Source organism: Homarus americanus, unplaced genomic scaffold, assembly GCF_018991925.1.
Source record: "Homarus americanus isolate GMGI-L3 unplaced genomic scaffold, GMGI_Hamer_2.0 scaffold39155, whole genome shotgun sequence".
Lineage (NCBI taxonomy): Eukaryota > Metazoa > Arthropoda > Malacostraca > Decapoda > Nephropidae > Homarus > Homarus americanus.
Genome location: NW_024737042.1, coordinates 10,952,145 through 10,976,606, shown reverse-complemented (window position 1 = coordinate 10,976,606; position 24,462 = coordinate 10,952,145). Strand labels below are relative to the sequence as shown.

The window sequence follows — 24,462 nt, the reverse complement described above, 5'->3', positions numbered from 1 at the left end:
AGTTGAAAATGCGAAAATAATATAATACGACATAGAAAATCTAAAATGGGTGTCTTTTTCTTCTCAGCACCACAAAACTCTCACTTTTAAGCATGCCAGCCATTTTAAAGGGAATTACAAACGAAAATTTTGCCAGTACACAGCGCAATCACTAACGTCGGAACTCGAAAATGAGTAATTTGAAAAATTTTTGGTACGACTGGGGCGGTCGTATGTGGATGAAAATGGCTTATTCTGGAAGCGCATACCAGAACGGACATACATTCACAAAGAGGCGAAAACCATGCCGCGATTCAAGGACCGAATCAAACTTCTGTTGGGGGGGAATGTAGCTGGTTTCAAGGTAAAGCTCTTCATGATATATTATTCAGAGAACCTAAGGGCTTTCAAAAATGTCAGCAAGCACACAATGCCAGTGTTTTATCGCAGTAATAAGAAAGCATGGATGACCCTAGCACTGTTTGAGGATTGGTTCCCGAGTTGTTTCATTCCACGAGCCAAGGAGTATTGTCTGCAACAAGGGTTGTGTTCAAGATTTTATTAATTTTAGATAATGCTCCGGGACACCCACCACACCTGCACCCCAATGTTAAGGTAGTCTACCTTCCACCTAACACTACCTCTATCATCCAACCCTTGGATCAAGGTGCTATTGCTGCTTTTAAAGCGTATTATTTACGTACAACCTTCACTCAGGCTATTGCTGCTACTGAAGGTGAGAAAACGCTCAGAGAGTTTTGGAAGGACTACAACATTTTGCAATGTACAAAGAACATAGCTGCAGCATGGGATGAGGTTACAGGTCAGTGCATGAAGGGAATATGGAAGAAAGTCCTGAAAAGATATGTGAACAGTTTCAAAGGATTTAATGAAGATAAAGCAATTTCTGAGATTAGTAACAAGATAGTGGAGATGGGTAAACAGCTGGTGAGTTAGAAATTGATAATGAAGATGTTGAACAGTTGGTGAAAAGTGTAGCACAAGAGCTAAGTAACGAGCACTGTATTGAACTGGATGCACAGAAAATTGCAGAGGAAGAAGAGACAAAATGTAAAAGACGAACCTGCATCCCCCAAAAAGTTTTCAGTGAAACAAATGGCAGAGGCATTTGTTACTATTAATAATGGGATGCTAATGTTTGAAGAAATGAATCAAAATGTTGAGCATTTTGCAAAAGTTGACAGACTGATCCAAGATGCACTTGCTTGCTACAGGGAGATTTACAATGAAAAGAAAAGGCAAACTGTGCAGTCTAAATTGGACATATTTTTTAAGAAGTCCTCCACTGCTGTCTCCTCATGTCCCACCACTGCTGCCTCTTCACTCCCTAAAGATGATCCAAAACCTTCAATAAGCAAGTATGTTAACCTGTCTGAAGAGGGCAAACTTGATGACCCACCCAGCCCTGTCTCCTCCTCTGCTTCATCCAATTAATGTAGTCTCCATGCTTTATTAAAAAAATATTGAGGCCCTGTGTGCATTAAAGGTAAGTGCACAGTAATACTTCATTAATATTTCATTATTGATTACTTTTACTGTCCCGTATTTCATTTTATAATTTCTATGTATAATTTTCGCCTTTTCGACTTACGACCTGGTCATCGGGACGGAACCCCATCGTAAGTTGAGGAGAGACTGTACTGTACTACATAATCAAACATCTTTGGAGCATGAATAAATATAAGCACAAGTACAGTGATATCTCCATTAGCCGGGTAACGAGACGACTCCCTCAAAGCCGAAAAAAATCCCTCATCCCCGGAATTTTCCGGGTATCAAAAAAAAAAAAAATTTTTTTGGCGGGAGGGGGGGGGGAAATTTTTCCAAAAAATGTGCCCCTTGGAAAATCGTTCCCAAAGCCGGAATTTTCCGGAAAATTCCGGCTTTGGGAAAAATTTTCCGGGAAAATTTCAATTCCGACTATCAGAGAGTTCTGGGTTTGAGAGATTCAGGCTAACAGAGATACAGTACAGTATTACTGTATACAAGTATATAGATTTACAATAAAATATTTTCTTACATTAACTTTTAGCATGAGTGTAAGGTAAAAATATGTAGTACAGGAGTAGTGATGATTAATAAAGGTGATGGAAGATGAGAAGACTGAGGTGGTGCAAAGAGTGATGGTGTTGTTGAAGCACGAGTAATAATGATAAGTCCCTAATGGAAAAAAAAAATAAATGTTAATACATTATTTATGGCCTAGTAGTGGAACTGCTTAAACAGATAGAATGTAAGTTACTGTTAGTATCGATGACTAGTATAGTGAGAAGGAATGGAAGGAGTCATTATTTACTCTATGGAAAGTTCAAACTATTTTATATTACTGGAGAGAATTCTGGTACTGTACTGTATACATAATTGTCAGAATAAGTACAACGGTCTACATTTTTTAGAGGTGATTTACGTATTATTAACATTGATAAGGTGAACATCATTAGACACATATTTAGTGCAACAGAAAAGTACCATGCATTGGTGTGTGTCTCCAACATTTCCACATAACAAAAAGCCAAAAAGTCTGAGTGTAATATATCCTGTCATTCCTTCTTACCACCAATTATCTCTCCTTAACTTATTGAAAAAAACTAGTAATAACAGCACTATACTTTCAAGACTTATAACTAATATTATTATTATTTTTTCATTCAGCTACACTCATCTCTGAAGTCATCATGCATCACACATAATTGACAGATATAAGTACTTCACAGCCCTTGTCATCTTTACATGTAGTGGTCAAGTTAAGAATTAGATCAGTTGTTTATGGGGATGTTTTAGGAAAATATAGACATAAATGAAATCGCAAATAAATGTTTCATCTTGCAACATAGGCAATTAGGATTATTTTAATCGTGTTTATTAATATTACCAAAATATTAAACATAAAATAATGATGCAAACCATACAACAGAAATATGCAAACAACAACAACAACATGGATGTCAACCAACCATATGTGGCAAGACAGACCCTTGCCGCCAACATAATCTTATTTTCACAGCCTTTCTAACATTACAAGTTCTTAATTTCACAGTGTTGTGCAATTACTGGACTGTACTATAGGAGTGAGAAACTTGGAATAATTTATATAATAATTGTTTGGTACGTGAAACATACTGCTCTTCGCCTCAAATTCATAATACAAATGCCTTTAGTTGCCACAAAATTACCAAGACATCAAGGAATTGTTGATAAAACAGACAAGGGCCAGTTTTAAGGTTGACTTCTCTCATGGAAACGTTTTTTTCTGGCGTCTTCACTCTAACTTTCGATAAAATCTTTTCTTCCAAGTACAGAGTGCAACACTTAAGCTTCCAGTTCAGTCTTTCTGTAGTATGCTTTATCTATACTGTATTCCTTATGATAAACTTATTAAACTTTATTTGTCTGTCTTGTATAATTACTGTAGTAAAGTATGATGAAAACTGCAAAGTATTCTTTACAATACAGTATTAAAACATGGAAGCAATGAAATATTTGCAAAATGACACTAAAGCAAATAATAATTTTCTAAATGATCATATGAATCATCAAAATTTTTTAAAATTCTGCAAAACAATTATTATGGACGTTCCATTTTACAGAGCATTTGCTTAGAGAGTCTTTGGTCCAAAAATATTCATCTACTGTACTTTGATGTTGGGGTGATTAAAACTGTTACTGACAACATCACCAATTTCAAATAAAACAAAATGAAGACAACATTTGACATTTCATGTCACTCTTAAAAGTATCATGTTACTGTCTCTACAAACAGTCTTGGATGGAGAATACAATCTCATAAGTAATACATGTACATTAAGACTTAATGAAAAGTTGGTGAATGATTTAAACCAGATGAGGCTGTGATGGCAGTACTGTACAGTAGTTCTGATTTACAACAAACCAAGTTTCATATGATGGGAAAGCAAATATAAAAAAAAAATAATGGCTAAAGTTCTCCATAGTTACAACAGGGGTACGACAGGGTTACAAGCATAATACTTGGGGCGTGGTTAGTTACATCTGTCCATTAGTGGAAGAATAGAGAGGGTCTGGCGAGGCGTCTACATACTGGACATAGGCACCATGAACGCCAACACCGCCGCTTGAATCCAGGGACCCATCGCCTTCAGAAACTGCAAAGATAAAATGTTTGCCATCAACCTTCCAATATTATCACATGCTGAGCAACAGTCAAATTACTACAGATTAAAACAGTTACATAACAAAATAAAACATCAAAAGCACATATCAGATCTAAACAAAGCACATATTAATATTAATATATTTCTGGAGACCTATGTTGCTCAGAGCATCAGCAGGAGCAACAGCAGCTTCAATAAGAGCTAGTACAGGTACAGGTCTTTCTGTACTCAGCCAAAAGCAGTCATGATATCATTAAAAACAGAGCAAGGCCTAAATAAAAAAAATTGCAGTGTGAAGATGAGCAGTTGAATCAGCCCAACAGACCAATTTCCAACTGTTCTCTGCCTAACATATGGAACATGATACTGGTATCCTCAGATGTGTTACAGTGTAAATGCCACATTACAAACTGGTCTCTTTTTCTTTTTACAATTTTGGCATATGACAATGTGTATAAAGTGGTAACCATAAAATGAGTCCTATTAAATCAAGTTTATATTTCAAATAAAAGCTGTAGTGAAGCAAAACAACCCAAATACCTAAGGCAACAATTTACTTCTTGTTCACATGTCTTCAGACAGGTACTATTTTAGTTCATACTCACAGCTGCTGTAAAACTGTTGAATACATAACCCTTTATAGTCGAAGAGAATTGATCTTGTCCATGGTCGAGACAATGGGTGTTCCAGGTAAATGATACAGTATTTCCAATGGATGATTATCACCTAGGCTGTGTTATGAAGCAGAAGTCGTCCCCCCCCCACCCCTAAGTAATGTTTCATGTACAGTTGCAGACTCTTCCACTTTGAACATCCAGCCAGGCGACCAGAGATGTAGAATCAGTTGACGATCTGGTAACAGTTTGTTTGTGCGGGGGTGGCAGGGGGAGGGGAAAAGATGGGGGAGTACTTGAGTTCTGGGTTGCATAATATAATCACATGTTGTTTCGCACACAAAAGATTGATGGAAGTGGAAGAGGTAATTATGGTGCAGGAATACATATTTACAAATGCATTATGTTGTTTGATTTATTAGGGTGTAATTGGTTATCTCTAATCTAAGGATCTAAAGCCAGAGAAACACGTAACCTTTACCTCCCCGCACTACTGCTACTCTTCCTCGGGTAAGGACAGTATGGGAAAACAGGTGCCAGTCAATGATTGATGTCGACCAATTTTCAAAATCCGATATATAACCTTAACCCTTTCACCGTATGGCTCGACTTTATTCACATTTTAATTTTTGTCCTTCACTGCTTAAATCGACTTTAGTCCACATTCATAAAAATACTTTCTGTTAACGCGTAACTCGACTACAGTCCTTCAGGGTTTGAATTATGCGCCGGCCCAGTAGATGCTACCACCTAGCGGCGACTGGGGCAAGCTGAAGCCAGCCATCAAAACACTAGGAGTCAACATTATTGCTCTGTGTTTTGCCCAGTTTCCCCATTTTTATGACTAATAACTGTTCATATATATATATATATATATATATATATATATATATATATATATATATATATATATATATATATATATATATATATATATATATATATATATATATATATATATATATATATATATATATAGATTCAATACTAGCACTTGCAGTGTGATAATCATTAAATTAGAAGGGAAATGAATAAGGTAAGTTGGGAAGTGAAATTATTTCTTGCATATGCCATGATGGAAAATTATGTGACATTGTTTATTCATGTTTTCTTTTTAGAGAATAATGGTATATATAGTGATATGTTAAAAGTTTAAGAGTGTGCTAAATGAAATGTGTATTAGAAAGTGGTACAGGTAGTGCATAATGAATAGAGGAGAGAGGAAACATAATAAAAGAGGAAATAGAGCAACACAGATAACCAGGGAGCCAAACGTGGCATATTGAGACGGGTTTTCTGATACTTCATTTTTTCTTTGCCTTTCAGAAATGTCTGGAATACAAGAGTGAGTAAGGCGTGTAAAATGTGAAAGGAAAATAATTTTTTTATGGATATACTGTATATGAATTTATTCTTTACCTACATATATTCCCAAAGGTGGTTTACTTCAATGGAAGATAAACTATTTATCGTTGCAGTTTACACTATCTGACTACTTATGATATTGCCAATTATTATGAAAACAGAAAAAATTTAAAAATAAGTGTTTTCCCCACAAAATCGTAAATTTACCCTAGATATTATTACTTTATAACTTTTTAATTGTTATACTATATGGATTCCTCACGCTTTCTTCATTAAAAAAAAGTAGTTAAAACGTTACTGTAAACATTTTCATTTTTAGTAACTTTTGGCACTTATTGGGGAATACCATCAAAATTGGCCGATGTGGTGAAAGGGTTAAGCTGATACACATTTTTAGGTGATTCGACTGCTCTTATATACACATTATATTTCATGAAAGCATTAATAGCGTATAATGAAACCATATGCTGTCGTAAGTCACGTTTCGACCTAGCCTCGCACCGGGTAAACCAAATGACCTCTTTACACTTATCGTTTTAATATGGTGATTCAAGTGGTATGGTGCTACGAAAGATACTGACATGTAGTTGTCAATGATGTGTAGGTGCGTAATGCTATCCTTTATAATGTTAGGAAGTTACCTTGTGGTGCTAGGCCATCTGTAACACACACACACACACACACCTCTTATCCTTTATTTTCACAAGTAATGAAATTAATAATGACATGACGTAAAAAAACAAGTGTTTAAAGATATAAATGCTTCCGACCCTAAATGGAATGCAAAACAAAACAGTGAAAATAATGATAATTTGCTTGTTGATCACGTAACAAGTGTCGACAGCAAATTCAAACTCATCCGAGGTATTATCGTGACCCTAGAAATCATAGAATTCAACAGAAAGCTCTTAGACTTCAAGATGAACCGTCGTGACACCCAGTTAGCTTTGAGATGTCGCATTGTGAGCCTACGAGAAGCTGTACTCTATCTGAGCCGTATGCCGTGGATTAGAAGATGGGAGGAGAGTGGCAACCTGAATGACCTTGGTAAGTACTAATCAGACTGACATGTTATTGGTGATTACACAGACAATCAAATATATTTACTTAGCATAAAAAAAAATTGCATTTTAATCAGCATTTTCTTTTTGATTGAGAGAAACATCCCCGGCCACGAGTGACTACTCCTGAAGATGATACAAGGATCTTGAGAACAGCTGAGGACAACCCTTTCAATAATGCTGTTGCAATTCACGAAGATCTGCGACTGGATGTGAGCGCCAAAACTGTCCGGAGGTGGGTTCATGAGGCGGGTATCCACCACAGGATTCCCGCCAAGAAAGAACGACTGACAGAGGAACACCGTGCTGCCAGAGTTGCCTTCACTCGTCGACATGCTGACCAGTCGCTGGAATTCTGGGACAGAGTTGTCTTCACAGACAAAAAGACCTTTCCATCGACCAATCACGGCAGAATACACATGTGAAGGTGCAACAACACTAGGTAACAATAATACAACATTTTGTCCAGAGCACCAATTAACAAATGCAATGAAACACACGAATACAAAGTTCGACCTTTTATGAATTCTTACTTTTATGGTAAAATTTCAGGAACTGCTGAATGTAAATTACATGCAAAGGTTATAAGTCAAGTAAACCTGCTTTTTAGACCTGCTAAAACTACTACTCCAAACCTATGATATAAATAAATACTACAGTGCTACCTCTACTCTCTCGGCAAGGCACACATCGATAATGACTATGTGTATTTTATTTGTCCAGCTTTACAGTGGTCCCTCGGTTAACGAGCGCCTCGGCTAACGAGATTTCGGTTAATGAGTTACCTTCCATAAGATTCTTAACTTCTGTTAACGAGCAATCCCTCGATTAACGAGTTTTGTATGAGCTGACCTGAACATGTTTTCGCTTGCATTTGGCGGTCCACCAGCTGTAGTATTAGTCCGCCAGTACAGTAATCGGTTCTAGGACTTAAATTCCTTACCATTTTAGTAAATATCAAGAAGTTTATACTACTCAATAATTTTAAAAGTTTAATATTACATTTTTTAGTAATTTTAACAATTATTGAACATGCCATCCAGCCTGCTAACACACCATACAGGCGTCAGTCTTTGTGTCTTTTCAGTGGAGGTAACATCTTGCTTGAGACTCTCTTCAACTAAATGCTTTTTTCTGTGTTTGCAAGCAAATTAATGGTCATTTTGAAATTTATTTTACATATTGACAATATATAATGCAGTGCAGTGTTGATTTAAAGAACATAATCTTGAATTACACCAAGAGAACTAAAATTTTATGGGTGAAATGGTGCCATGGGGTGACTTCTCTTCCACCCCAATGCCTTCTCCAGGAGCCTTCTACATACACACCTCAAAGTAAGTGTACTTTTCTACCTTTTTTGTTGAATTTAGGCAATTTTCGGTGAGCTGGAACCAATTACCCCAAAACCCATTGAAACAATGGTTTCGGTTAACGAGTTTTTCGGTTAACGAGCAACCTTCTAGAATGGATTGTGCTCGTTAACTGAGGGACCACTGTATTCTAAATAAAATGCCAAATTGGAACCCATGAAGTTGCTAGATATATATTAAGCAAAAGTAATTTTAAGATAATTAACGTAAAGGTTTCCAGCAATATTGATAAGTTAGACAAATTATAATGCATCATGACATTAACAGCTGAAATTTTCTAACAACAGGCATGATCGTGAGCATATTTACGAGGAGGCTCATAGTGAACGCAGCATCTGTATGTCTGTCCATGGTGTGGGGGACTTGGTTCAAATTGACGGGAGATTTACAGTACAGAAGTATCAGGACATTTTGGAGAATTTTTTCTTGCTCTCTCTGCAGGGAAGAAATCCCCCCCCCCCACACCTATTGTTTTCATTTATGACCGGTGCCCCATACACACAGCTAGAGTTGTCCAGCAGTGGTTTGCTGACCATGAGAATTTACAGCTGCTGGATTGGCCTAGTCGGGGGGCTGACATGAACCCTTTGTAAAATTTATGGGCGAATATTGTGAACACTTGGGAGCTTCCGAGGGAAAGAACGTCTGCAGAGTTGTTCGCCCACACCAAGGCAGAGTGGGACGTATTTAGGGCCAAACATGATATCCTCCACAACCTTTTTATATCAATGCCCAAATGACTTAATGCCGTTATCAACAAAGAAGGTGGGTGGATAGGATACTAAAGTGAAGAATTTACGTCAGTGAAAAATAGCCTTTTCCAGAAGTTCGGTGCCTAATGCCGACAAACCAAGACAAGTCTGCTGGCACTGTGCTCCTCTGTCGATGATTTCTAATGCCCAAGTCCAACCTCATATTGTCACTTATTAGGACAGCCTTAGTGAAAGCAAAAATCTAGCCACCTCTCATGAGCTTCATTTTCACTAAGTCGTCTCTCATACTTCGGAGTGAAAAAATTTAATAAAATTTCGTGTACTTTATTTTCGCTTTAATAATGTGACTATTTTATTTTTTGTTACGATAACAATCACAACTTGTTTCATTTCGCGTAATAATACAACTTTCCATACTTTTTTTATTGCAATATTCCTATCCTCTAGAAATAAGTATATTATAAGAATGGATATTATAACTAAATATTTGGTCAACATCAACCATTGACTGGCACCTGTTCTCCCATGCTATTCTTACTAAGAATTGGTGCGGGAAGGTTAAGATCCGTGTTTCTCTGGCCTCGAACTTTAGATTAGGAATGACCATTTACAGTGCAAATAATCAAACATTGTAATACTTTCCTAAATTTAATAATCCCTTCTACTTCCATTACTTTGTAATGTATAAAGTAAAATATGATTATATTATGCAACACGCAACTCAAGAACTCCCCCATCTTCCCCCCTCCCACCCCCACACTGTTACCAGATCGTCAGCTGATTCTACCTGTCTGGTCATCTGGCTGGGTGTTCAACATGGAAGAGTCTGCGACTGTACATGGATATTCTGCACTTTCTACAAATCAACTAAATATACCATATAGTACAGTATCATTTTGTTGTACTGTATTACGGGTATATTATGTAAATAAACTGTAATATGAAGAATTAAAAACCCCAAAACAAAGCTTATAATGTTCTTGTAAACAACCAACATGCATCGACAATAAAAGTATCCCTCAAATGTTAACAAAGAAACTGTCCTCTCTTCTCCACTCAATGTGACTTTGCCACTACCTAATAAACGACCCAGATGAGCCCCCATTTTTTTCTTTTCTTTTTTTAAAGGGGTTAGCCCACCTGGGCACAGGTCATTGACCCACATCTGGGCCTGGGTGGGGGGGAATGTAGTAACAGTAATAATAATAATAATAATAATAATAATAATAATAATAATAATAATAATAATAATAATAATAATAATAATAATAATAATAATAATTACAATAACAATAACAATAATAATAATAATAATAATAATAATAATAATAATAATAATTATAATAATAAAAATAATAATAATAAAATCATAATAAATTAAAAAAAAAATTACAAAATTAAAATTAAAATAAAATTATAATAATTATAATAATAACAATAATAATAATAATAGTAGTAATAAGAAAGAAATACATTGAAAAAAATCAATGCTGAGAAACGATATACAGCTCTCCTCGACTTACGAAGGGGTTAGGGATCCAAATCCAGGTCATAAGTCGAATTGGTCGTAAGTCGAAAATGCTTAAATAATACATAGAGAATCTAAAATAGATGTCTCCTTTTCTTCTCAGCACCACAAAACTCACACTTTTAAGCTTGTCAGCCATTTTAAAGTGAATTACAAACAAAAATTTTGTCAGTACACAGCGCAATCACTAACGTTGGGACTCGAAAATACGTAATTTGACAAAATTTTGGTACGACTGAGGTGGTCATATGTCTGGGTGGTCTTAGGTCGAGTATGTCATAAGTCAAGGAGTAGCTGTATGTATGTTGTGTTGTCAAAGAAAGAGGAACAACTGAGACCCTGCAATTGTGTGTACCTGCCTACTACCTGCCTACAACCATCCTATCCAAACACAACCTTCTCCTCATGTAAAAAACAACAAGTGTTTAGGTGAGTAGATTGTACTTTTATGGTATGAGAGATGCAAACATACAAACTGCAATAAGGATTTTCTGTACTGAAAATACAAAGTGGAAAGTCAAACCAACTAAATTTTTTGAGGGGATCCTTAAAATGCAGGGAAAGGGGCCAATGTTGAAACTGCAGGAGATTCTGAATTTGCATTAAAGAAGACATACAGTACAGTATACACTGAAACTGATGGGACCTTGAGGGGGGTGGATCTGAAAACATCCTGAAGGGATATGCAAATACTGTATTGAAACCTAAGCTAACATAAACACATACAGTAGTGAAATATAAGGTGGGTACTGTATTGAAAATGTTGGGGGCTGAGAGAGTCTGAAATTGAAACTGCAGGTAAAATATTGACCCTTTTTACCATCCTTTGTTTATTAATTTCTGGATGTATTTCTTAATAACTTGGCTATACACCACTCTAACATCATCCTCAACACACAACAAAACACCAACTTCAACGTACAGCAAAACATTTTTCTCACCATACTAATAATACGGCTTCCTCAACACACAACAATACATCAACAAACTCTGAACAGCAAAACATCAATCTCACCATACTGTACATCATCCCCAACATACTCTAAAATAGTCTATTCTAACATAGCAAAAAATCTATCTCAAGATACAGTAATACAGTGCATCAATCTCAACAAACTGTACACGACAACAACATTATGAAAATGAACTTCGGCATAGTACAGTATAAACAGCTTCAACAGTGATATATAAATACATAACATCACAATTATTCTTTTAAAGCTACTGGTAATAATTTTATGAGGCATTTACCCCACAAATGCCTAACTTGCATCAAGAATTGAAGCAGTTGTACAGTAGCTAAAACAACTATCTGTGCAGGTGGGGGTCGATATGCTCCGAAATTTTACGTGTGACTAGTGACAGCCCTCATATACCAAAATTTATCGTCCATGGTCTCATATTGTTTCCCACAAAGTATGCACAGATAGTTTTTTTAGCTACTGTACATAAGTAATGTTACAGTTTTCAATGTATATCAACACAAAGATTATTACCGGTACCCATCCATGAGACGTGATTCTATAATAATAATAATAATAATAATAATAATAATAATAATAATAATAATAATACTGTTACAGTAATAATATAATAATATTTATTTACCACTATCGTCGGACAAGTTTACAATTGGTTTGGCATGTGCTGTACTGTATACTGTATAGACAATACAGCAATACACTTTAACATGTGTACTGTATACACAAAACAAGTACAGTATACACCAGGGATGGGCAAGATACTGTCCGCAGGTAAAATTATGCCTGCCAGATTATTTTTGTGGCCCGCCATTGCATGTGGCAATGGAGCATATTTTTTTTTTAATCTTAGAAAGGATCAATATTTTGTGGGAGTTGGCCATCCATAGCAGCAAGACCGGCTCATCACCTGCTGACCTAGCCTTGTGAATCTCAAGTATGGTTATCCATGGGGATTAGGCAAAGGGAGGTCAGTAAACCCTTACCTGAAAAACCCATTCTTGACCATATGACCTGGACAGCCACACCCACACCTCAATATTGTGTCCCACACTGACCTGGGTGTCCAGCCCCAACACTAGAGAAACAAGGTCTTCTCTCTGCTTCTCACTTAAGAGGACATTACTGTGGTTTTGCAGAATTTGTACTTATGTGTTGTTTCCCCCAACCCATAATTTTTAAGTGAAAATAAGTGAATCTAAGAAGAGGAAAGCTGAAGCAGTGTCGAACATTCAACAAGGAATGGACTTCTAAATAATTTTTTACCAATGTGGATGGAAAAGCAGTGTGTTTAATTTGCAAAGATAGTGTGGCAGTGCTAAAGAATTACAACTTAAATTACCATTTTGAGACCAAGCACTCCAGTAAATATAACAACTTTCTGATGAAGAAAAGAGCAAGACAGCTAACGTGATGGTTGCTCAATTACAACAGAAAAGTATTTTCCAAAAAAATTTGCATCCCAGGATGATATTACAAGAGTAAGTTATGTAATTGCTCACATAATTCCCCCCCCAAAACAGCAAGCCATTCTCTGAATGAGTATATAAAATGAAAGTATGGTTGATTCTGCCTCTATTTTATGTCCAGACAAGAAAAACCAGTTTGAGAAAGTAAGTTTGCCAAGGCAAACAATTGTAAGATGTGTAGAGGACATCGCTGAGAACATGTATCTGCAGTTTAAAGAGAAAGTAAAGACTTTGATTACTATTCACAGGCACTTCATGAAAGTTGTGATGTCAAAGACACAGCGCAGTTGTTAGTTTTCATTCGAGGCATCACCAAAAATATTGAGATCATAGAAGAAGTGGCATCAATGCAGCCACTGAAAGTAACAACAACTGGAGAAGACTTATTGGAGGCAGTAAATAACTGTATTTTGAAATTAAGAAGAGTGGAAAAAACTGATAAATGTGACCACCGATGAAGGGCCAAATCTGACAGGTAAAAATATTGGATTGCTGAGAAAATTCAAGATCAAGCCAGAGAAACAAATGCAGAACAAAATATTGTCTTTCTACACAGCATTATTCATCAAGAAGTCCTTTGCAAGAGTGTTTTAAATTTAAGCCATGTCATTGACAGTCGTAAAAATGGTTAATTACATTCGAGCAAGAGGATTAAATCACAGACAGTTTGAAGACTTGGAATCTGATCATACAGATGTGCTGTATCAAATAAAGGTGAGGTGGCTTAGTTTGGGAAAAATCCTGAAATGAGTTTGGGAACTGAAAGAAGAGATTGGCTTATTTTTGGACATGAAACAGAAAGCTATTAATTTTCCTCAGTTGAATGATGAGAAATGGCTCTCCGATTTTGCATTTGCTATTGATATCATGGGTCATATGAATGACCTGAATTCAAAGCTACATGATTTATACAACAGTGTCAAGGCTTTTATTTAGAAATTACTTCATTTGTCTCGTCAGATGACAAACAAACAGTTTTCTCACTTTGCAACCTTACAACAGATTGCAGTTTGTGATCAAAATGTACAAAGTATTCATTGCAGCTACTTTTTTGGCAAGCTGAATTTTCTCGCAGATTCCAGGATTTCAAATTAATTGAAAATGACCTGTCTTCTCCCTTCTCATTTGATGTTGACAAAGCCCCATTTGACTTACAACTCAGGCTTATTGACCTGCAATTTGATCCACTGCTTTCTGAGCAGATGAAATCAGTGCCTATTCCCAAATTCTATGCCTCTCTTAATGACTGTGCATTTCCAAAACTAAAGGCTCATGCCCAAAGAATGCTTGTGCTGTTTGGATCTACATATATATATGTGAGCAGACCGTTTTCTGATGATCATCTTGAACAAGTATTTTCATTGCAACAACGGAGGTAACACCTTACTTCAATGATCTGGTTAGCAATCAACAGCGCTGTCATTCATCCCACTGAGTAAGTTAAATATTTTTATCAACATATGAATAACTTCACATATTACATAATTACATATTGGTATTTTGACTTCCCTTTATTTACTTATTTTGAACCATTAATGCTTAATTTTATTACTTTTATTTATCAAGAAGAACCAATAAATATTAAATTTTATTAATTTCATTTATCAAGCAGAGTGCAGCAGTGACAAAGTGGATCAGGGACAGCTACAATCAGACTTAGACAACTCCACCCAACCACCACCTCCCTTGGGAAGCTGGAAGAAGTAGGATTAGCTGTGATCAGACCTGACCAACTCAACCCTACCACCACCTCCCTTTGGAAAAGTAAAGACAACGTCTCAAGAGAAGAAGAATTTTAGCCAGCAAGATCGATTTTGTTCTACAGGTATTACGGTGATGTACTTAAAGTAGTAATTATAATGCACCATGACTCTATATTATTACTAGTACAGGAGCTTCCCTACCTACGAACATTCAAGTTACGAACTTTCAGAGATACGAACAAACCTGTCCATATATCCAATTGCCCAATTGCCTGTTTGAAAACCGCGCCGGGTCGTAAGTTCAACCGTCGCGCAATAGATGGCGTTGGCTGTTCAGCGTCACCCTGTATCCCTAGCGCCATTATTTTTGTTGTGTTCCTCTGCTGCCTCACGGTGTTATTTGTGGTTTTGATGAATATTATTGACCCCAACATGTCTCAGAAGCATAAGAGAGATGCCAGAGGAGCTGGTGGTAGTAAGAAGCGTCACACTATTACATTAAAACTAAGGTGGACATTATAAAGCGTTGTGAAAGTTGAGAAAATGATAAGCATAGCAAATGCTCTTGGGATGAATCATTCAACTGTTGGGACAATTTTGAAGGACAAAGAGCACATTATGTAACATGTGAAAGGTTCTGTGCCAATGCATTCCACGATCATTAGTAAGAAAAGAGGCTCAGTGATCGCAGAGATGGAAAAACTTTTGAGTGTGTGGCTGGAAGACCAGCATCAGCACCGCATGCCTATAAGCCTTAACTTAATTCAGTGGAAGGCCATAAGTCTCTTTGAAAACGTAACGGCTAAACATGGTGAGTGTTTATTTATTATTACTATACAGTAGTACTGTACATGCTATTCATACATTAAAATACCATTTAAGGCTGGTAAGAAATACTGTTGAGTATTATTGGGGTATAGCTGTCGGTACAACCTTTTTTTACAATGCTGTATACAGTATGTATTGACAAGAGTAATGTTGGACTTACGAACAGACTTCAGGAACCTAACCAGTTCATAAGTAGGGGAGCCCCTGTAGTACTAATATTAGTACGTACAGTATTTGTTTAAGCATTATTACTAATAACAAAAGAGACAAGCTATGCAGTGATGTGTTTATTTACCCAAAATATCTATGTATGTTACCTAATATTTTCCTTACATCCTATACAGGGGTATTAAAAATGTTGAGTCTACCCTCAAGTCTATTCCGTGCTTTGTTATCAATAAAGCACATAGTAGACTTGAAGGTAGACTCAACATTTTGAATACATTTGTTTCTGATTATTTGTGAGAGGATTTTCCCATTATCATTTATTTGTACTATGTGTTTTGTGGGTGTGTCTACAATCTACACACACACACACATACAATCAGTCCCCGACTTACGATGAGGTTAGGGACCGACGACCAGGTCGTAAGTCGAATTGGTTGTAAGTCGAAAATGCGAAAATAATTCGGTGGTCCCTCGATTAAAAAACACAATTGGTTCCAACTCACAAAAACATTACATACAAAGTAAAGCCAAAAAATGCATAAAGTCAGAAACACTCCTAAAAATCCCCGAAATCGCCCTTAAATCAATCAATATATACAGTTGAGTCTGGATTTACGCAATTTTTGTTTACGCGTTTGGTCATTTACGCGGCACCTTGCCAGAATGAAATGTTTTAATTACGTGGTAAATTTCATCATTTACGCAGGTGAAGTATAATTTGTTTATTTACTAAAGGTATATATGTTTTTAGCTCATAAAATATATAATTTACATTGCTGGAATCCTTACAAGATGGTGATCATTTTAAATATAAATATCTTAACATTTGCATTAGACATACAAATTTTAGATGTAATGTAAGATGATGAAAATTAGCAAATATTTTATCTTTTGTGCAAAATATATGACGTTTACATTCAAAATATTCCCTGTCCTGCAAGGAATCCAGCAATGTCAATTATATTATCCTAACTTTAGTCTGAAGTATTATTTATTAGTATACCTTAAAATCTAGTGTTTTCACCCAAACATTTCTCTGGTAGGGACGGAAGGTGGGGGTGGGGGTAGGGAGGGAGGGAGGGACCCAGCGTGCTAGGAAGAGGGTAGGAGGGGAGGTGGGGTATTTTGATTGACAGATAGTGCCTGAGTGAAGTATAATTTGTTTATTTACTTAAGAAATTTGTTTTTAGTTCATAAAATTCATACAAATTACCCAGCCAGAATATAATTTACATTGCTGGAATTCTTACAAGATGGCGATCATTTTAAATATAAACATCTTAAAATTTGCATTAGAGGTACAAATTTTAGATGTAATGTAAGGAGATGATGAAAATTTGCAAACATTTTATCTTTTGTGCAAAATATATGACGTTTACATTCAAAATATTCCCTGTCCTGCAAGGAATCCAGCAATGTCAATTATATTATCCTAACTTTAGTCTGAAGTATTATTTATTAGTATACCTTAAAATCTAGTGTTTTCACCCAAACATTTCTCAGAGAGGTAGGAGCCAGCGAGCTACTGTCTCTAAACCGCAGGTTAGACACCCTAGAGCAGCTCTGCTACTCTAAACAGACAGCCGCTCCTATTCCTGCCCCAAGCACCACGTCCTACTTACCCCAACACACACGTCCTGCCTCAGACACCGTCCCCGGCCCAGCAGTACCCCCTGCCGCTTCTCCTGATGCAGCCCCTGCTCCCGACGCGGCCCATGCGCCTGAGTGCGGACCCACACACCCCTCTTTTCTCCTTCAGGTACTCCCAGCTACTGTCCTGCACCCTGCTGCTGTCGTGGACCCAGCTGCTGTCACGAGCCCTCATCCGCTTCTGCTGACGCAGCCCCTGCTCCTGACCCAGGCCCACACACCCCAGCAGGCGCATCTGACGACTCTGTACCTGCCGTGAGGGAAGCACAACATTCATCGCCTCCACTACCCTCTTTCTCCCTCTCTTCTCCCACAGATCTTGTGAGTCTAGACAGTTGCCTCCACTAGCGGCCAGCTCATCCACGCCATCGCCGTTATGTTTCACATGTGGCATGCACCGCCCGTTCTGCCTCACATGTGCCATGCAACCCTGCAGACAACAAGTCTCCTACACCTCCTGGAGGGAAGGAGTGAGTATTGTAGTGGATTTCTCCCCTACAAACGTTGTTTGTCGCTGCGTAGCCGACCCCGCGAATTCCCCAGTGTATGCCTCGTGGTCTGGGTCAACCAGCGCCGCCATACATCACGGAGGTCAACTACCAAGTCACGCTTACCCCCTGCTATTTAAGACCTGACCTCGTGGTGATCTCTCTCAACCTACACCAACCAGCCAGCAACACCTCCTCCTCCTCCGCCTACCTGGCGGTCCTCGCTCCCGCTGGCGAGCATGGCGACCCACAAGCTGTCCTCCTCTGAGCACCCTCACCAACCAGCCCTCTCTACATCACGCTTGTAACCACGCTGCCACTTCCCAGCACCAAGCTGCATTGTACATCCAATACAACATGTATACAGAGAGCACATTGTGAGTTTCCTTTCTCCATCCCATCGTGAGTGTGAACAAAACCACCCATACCCCACAGATGCACCAACAAAACATCACAGTGTGACGCGAAACGTCTCTTTGTTTTGCTGGCTGAACCGTGTTTGCCAAACATATTTGGAGGAAAGTTCCCAGTGTGCCGCCGCCTAAAGTCACAATAAGACAGTGTGGCCAAGTCGGATTAAGACCCTAATATATTACCAGTGTCATTGCCTCGGCTCTTGAGAAAGAAAATCTCCCACGCTCATTTTTAACACTTTCGGTCAGTTCAAGAAAAGCAGATATTGAACAGAGAAACACGCTTTGCTTATTTCGTAAATGCGATTTTTCGCTTTCATGCACCAAGTTGTTTTGATCGTGACTTGTCCTCACTGTTTGCCGAGTCGCTCTATCAGTGGACACCTGTTGTCTTACAGTATTTACTGTAGCAACAGGGGACCAGCTTACAGGGCGGTAGAACCGTTCAGGAAATCATATTCAGTATTCGGGAAGCACGTCCTTCAGAAAAATAAATAAATATACCTGTACATCAAATACAAATGTATTTACTAAAAATGCACAGTTTAAACAAAACAATTACAAAGGTAAAATATGTAAATGTCCCCCCCCCCTACAAAATGCCTTCCAGCCACTCTACCAAGGTCAAGGATTACCTGGAGATTAACTATCCTGACGTTACCTGTCAGGGGGAAAGGGGTTAGATTGTTCAAGTGATCCGCAAAAGGAGATAATAAGAATCTATAGGAAATAGAGGAGCCAAGTGCGCCACAGTAAGAAGAAACTAGCCGAGTTAATGTGTAAAACAGTGTGTCATGGCCGATATTTCCTGTCAATGATTGGCTGGCAGAATTATTTAATGTGAAAGGAGGTGGTAATTGGCTGAGAACACTGAGGGATCTGAACATAAGAACATAAGAAAATAAGGAGTCTGCAATAGGCCGGTTGGCCTGTGCATGGCAGCTCCTGTCGAGAGTTACTACCACTCTCTATCATCCATGAATCTATCTAGCCTCCTTTTGAAACTTTCCAGAGTTCCCGCACTTACTACAAAGTTGCTAAGCTTGTTCCACTCGTCCACCACCCTGTTTGTGAACCAGTTTCTTCCTATCTCCCTCCTAAACCTAAACTTATCCACCTTGAATCCGTGTTCGAGTCCTATGCTGCTCGGATATTATAAGAACTTTATCTATATCCCTTTATTGATTCCTTTCACCCACTTAAATACTTCTATCATATCTCCCCGCACTCTTCGTCTTTCTAGGGAATGCAAGTTAAGTTTCTTTAACGATCCTGATATGGAAGGTTTCTAAGTCCCGGAATAATTTTTGTCATTCTTCGCTGCACCGACTCTAGTGAATTTATATCCATTCTATAATAGGGGCACCAGAACTGAACCGCATAATCGAGGTGCGGCCTGACTAGCGCAAGATATAGTTGCAATAAGACCTCTGCACTCTTGTTACTTACACTTCTAGATATAAAACCCAATACTCTGTTTGCCTTATTTCGAACATTAATGCACTGTTTTCTAGGCCGTAGGTCTGGGCTTACAAGTACCCCTAGGTCTCTTTCACAAGTCGACTTCTCTAGGTTGATGTTGTTAAGGCTGTATACATTATAAGTATTTGTTCTTCCAATATTAAGTATGCTGCACTTGCTGGTGTTGAATTTCATTTGCATTTTTCAGACCACCCCTGCAGTTTATTTAGATCCTCCTGTAATGCATTTGCATCCTGCCCTGAATTAATTTGCTGCCCTATTTTGGTGTCATCTGCAAACTTGCTTATGTCACTGCTGATCCCAGTATCTAGATCGTTTATATAGATTATGCACAAGAGTGGGCCTAGTACTGACCCTTGGGGAACCCCACTGGTTACACGGCCCCACTCAGATTTAACACCATCTACGCTGACCCTCTGCATTCTATCGGTGAGCCATGATTTTATCCAATTTAAAACTTTCCCCCCGATGCCATGAGCCTTAATTTTTCTCAGAAGCCTCTGATGCGGTACTCTGTCAAATGCTTTGCTAAAGTCTCCATGTAAGTAAATAACATCGTAATTTTCGTCATTACCTACTACCTCGAAGACTTTCCTAAAAAAACGTTAGCAGATTTGTTAGACAAGATTTTCCCTTTGTAAACCCATGTTGAGAGTCGTAGATTAATTTGCTTTTCTCTAGATGCGATCGGATGCTATCTGCTGTAATTGATTCAAGAAATTTCCCCACTACTGACGTCAAATTGATCGGCCGGTAATTTGATGCTGATGCTCTGTCTCCCTTTTTGAATATGGGTACTACATTTGCCCGTTTCCACAAGTCTGGCACAACTCCAGTGTCTAATGATTTTGTAAATAAGTTTACGAGGGGTCCGCTAATCTGTTCCCTACACTCTTTCAAGACTCGAGGGAAAATTTCATCCGGCCCTGGGGATTTGTTTTCTTTAGTTTATTTATCTTCTTAAGAACATCCTCTTTTCTGATAGTGATATTCTTTAATTTCTCTTCTTCCTTTCCCTTAAATATCAGTTCCACCTCTGGAATTTCATCGCAATTTTCTTCTGTGAAAACTTATAAGACGTAGCTGTTCAATGCTTTACTTATTTCTACACTGCCATTTATCACTTCTCCCCTCCCTGACTTTAAAGGCCCAACTTTGTCCTTGACCTTTGTCCTATATACCAGGAAAAATCCCTTGGGATTCGCCTTGGATTCTCTTGCTATTTTGATTTCATAGTCTCTCTTTGCTTTCCTTACATTTTTCTTAACATTCCTAGATACTGTAGTTCATTATACCTATTTCTGAGCTGCTCCTCCCCTCCCTTTAATTTCTTATATATTCCTTTCTTTATTCCTATGTCATGTTTAAGTTTTCTGGTCATCCACCTTGGCTCATTCTTATTTGACCTAATTTTTCTGTATGGTATATTTTGTTCTTGTGCTTTATGTAATATACTAGTGAATATATTATAGTCATTATCAATTGTTGTGTTACCTATGACCTCACCCCTTCCTACTGGGGACTGACGTGACTGTTCCCAGGTGACCTCACCTAGGTACCTTCTTAACCCCTGATAATCGGCCAATCAAAAGTTTGGGACTCTGACCATATTGTCATTGTTTTTCGTTTCCCAATTTAGGGTGAACCTGATTTCTCTGTGATCACTGTTACCTAGTTCTTCCCCTACTGTGATATCTCTGATAATATTTTCTTTATTTGTTAATACTAGGTCTAATATATTGTCACCTCTAGTAGGTTCTGTAATTAGTTGTGGAATTAGCTAGTGGAATAATGCAGTGATTGGTTTAGGAACATCTGGGCAGTCCTATTTACACCCAACCCCTATCGCTCATATATCCAGCTGAATCCAGGTAAAAAAGTCACAGGAAAAAAAGTCACAGAAAAAGTCACAGAAAAAAGTCACCTCACCCAACCTAACCTAACCTACGTGCATCATATATAAATTGTGTTGTCAATATGTAAAAGTCATGTATTGTCAGTTAATAACTGTTTTAAAATATTTTTAGTTTTATTACCTTAAATGTGACTTTTTTCCTGTGACTTTTTTCCTAGCCAAAACTGTGACTTTTTTCTGTGACTTTTTTTCCTGTGACTTTATTACCGTTCACCATCCATCTAACCTATATTTGAAGCTACCCAGCGTGTTCAAGTTAATGATGAAAGCTCAGTAACTTGTTCCACTCCACTACTCTATTTCCAAGCCAATGTATACCTATCTCATGCCTAAATCTAAATTTATCTAATGTAAAACCATTGCTACGAGTTCGTCCCTGGTTGGATAGTTTGAGTACCCTTGTTATATCACCTTTGTTTTCCCCTGATTTTCATTTATACACCTCGATCATGTCGCCCCTCACTCTACGTCTCTCGAGGGAGTGCAAATTAAGATGCTTTAATCTGTTTATGGAGGTGTGTATCTATATGTGTGTGTATTTAATATTAATTAGAGTTTAGGAGGCGATTTTTGTTTACATAACAGCTAAGTAAATTAAGCTTACATAAAAGACTTTATTAAAATGATTAGGTCTACCATTCAATAAACACTGCAAAATAAGCAGCTCCACAAATACAGTAGCCATCATTGTGTTGGAGACCTTTCTTCGCTTTTTGTTTTTAGTCAATTAATTACCCCCAAAGGATTGGAAAGGGAGGTTCTGGTGAACTAGCTCGCTAAAAAAAAATTATATGATCACATAGTTAATTTCACTGCTCATAGCAATCATGTTTACGGTAAAAAGAATTTTAATACCAAGACATTCTTTTCCTTATGAACGCCCATAGACAGCATGATCATTCTCCTGCCGGATTCATAGTCTAGACTCGTTGAAAGAGTCCAGTCAGTACTTTCGATATCATTTTATGCTGATGACTTTCCTTGAAAACAAAAATACGTGTAACTCCCGTTAAAAAAAAAAATCATTATTTACAACGAACTATAAGGATCACTGTCATATTAGACGACTGGCCAAGGTTTGTGTGAGGATTGCACACTTAGAACTAAAAATCTTTACAAAAAAAATATATTCATGGATAAAGTATAATGGTTTTTAGTCTAAAAGTGTCATATATGGAGAGGTTCCTTACCAATAACAAAGGGATCGCTGCACACTCTAGCATTGTTACATTTGTCTGGTGTAATGATCTGCTCTTCGAAGTAACTTTTCTCTTCGTTTCTGAACCAAACCCTTGAAATTTTTGTCACAATGCATTTTACCAGCCGGTATATGGCAGAAGCTACTATTTGTTCTCTTATCGAACAATTATTATTATTATTATTACATTTTCGTCCCCTAGGCCCCGATGTGGGTCAGTGACCTGTGCCTGGGTGGGCTAATCCCCGTAAAAAAAAAAAAAAAAAAAAAATTGAAAAGTTGAAAATCGCACAAAACTTCACCATTACTAACAGACTTAAATTTCACGAATCCAGGTACAAAAAGTCACAGGAAAAAAAGTCAGAAAAAAGTCACATTTCCTTTAAACACCATAGATACTGTAAGAGAATCTGAATCCTCTTACAAGATATCACAGTTTTATATCAAAACTGATATTACTGATATCATTGATGTCAATATTAGTGATATCAGTAACTTATGAAACTGCCTACTGATTTTATCAATGATCAGTAAACCCCTTTTCTAAAACTATAAAAGGAAGCACAATAGTAGGAGAATGGCTCATCCGAACGAACAACAGATAATTAAATCACTTTACTTACAACACCTGCTGTATCAACATATATCTCGGAAGCCTCGCAGATAATAATTAAAGTTGACGGTTACAGTGAGAAGTCATATTCGATGGTGTTGCATTGTATAAAATTGATATTTTTTAAAGTATTATTATTATTATTATTTATTTCGTTTTTTTTTTAATATACAAACGTCACCGGTATGGGAGTGAGGTCGTTAATAACTATTTTACATAAGTTACATAAATCATTCAATAATGTGGATAGGAAAGTAATGAAGACTACTCCCTCATAGATAGATAGAACGATAGATAGTCGATAGATAGATTGATAGGTAGATAGATAGAGAAATTTGATATTTAAATCTCGCCGGCTGTGGCCTCTCAAGGGATGGAGACGGTTACAATTTGAGGGGCCCACTTTAAGGTTGTATCAAGCAGAATGAAGGAAATCGAAATACCCAGTTAAAATTCAACTAACCTAAAGGTACCTAACCTAACCTAAATGGGATCATATAAAGATCCTCCCCCCAAACCTACTTGGGGGGGGGGGAGGATCTTCATATGATCAAGCCCAGTCGCGCTCATCTGAAGATCCACCCCCACCCCAAACCTAACCTAACCTAACCTAACCAAACCAAACCTAACCTAACCAAACCTAACCTAACCTAACCTAACCAAACCAAACCTAACCTAACCAAACCTAACCTAACCTCCCCCCAAACCTACTTGGGGGGAGGATCTTCATATGATCTAGCCTGGGGGGGGAGGATCTTCAATTGGATACTT

General features: G+C 37.6%; 1 protein-coding gene across 5 annotated transcripts in view; it reads right to left on the bottom strand.

Annotated features, from left to right (window-relative positions):
* The window catches only part of LOC121872712 (DNA-binding protein RFX2-like), a 189,597-nt gene that overhangs the window by 64,612 nt on the left and 100,523 nt on the right, over positions 1–24,462 (bottom strand). For 4 of the 5 annotated variants that reach the window (XM_042375721.1, XM_042375723.1, XM_042375719.1 and 1 more), the window contains one exon: positions 4,007–4,121. In XM_042375721.1, the coding sequence (XP_042231655.1) occupies positions 4,007–4,121 (115 nt within the window). The remainder of the gene's footprint in view (positions 1–4,006; positions 4,122–24,462) is intronic. The other variant, XM_042375722.1, reaches the window with a different exon arrangement.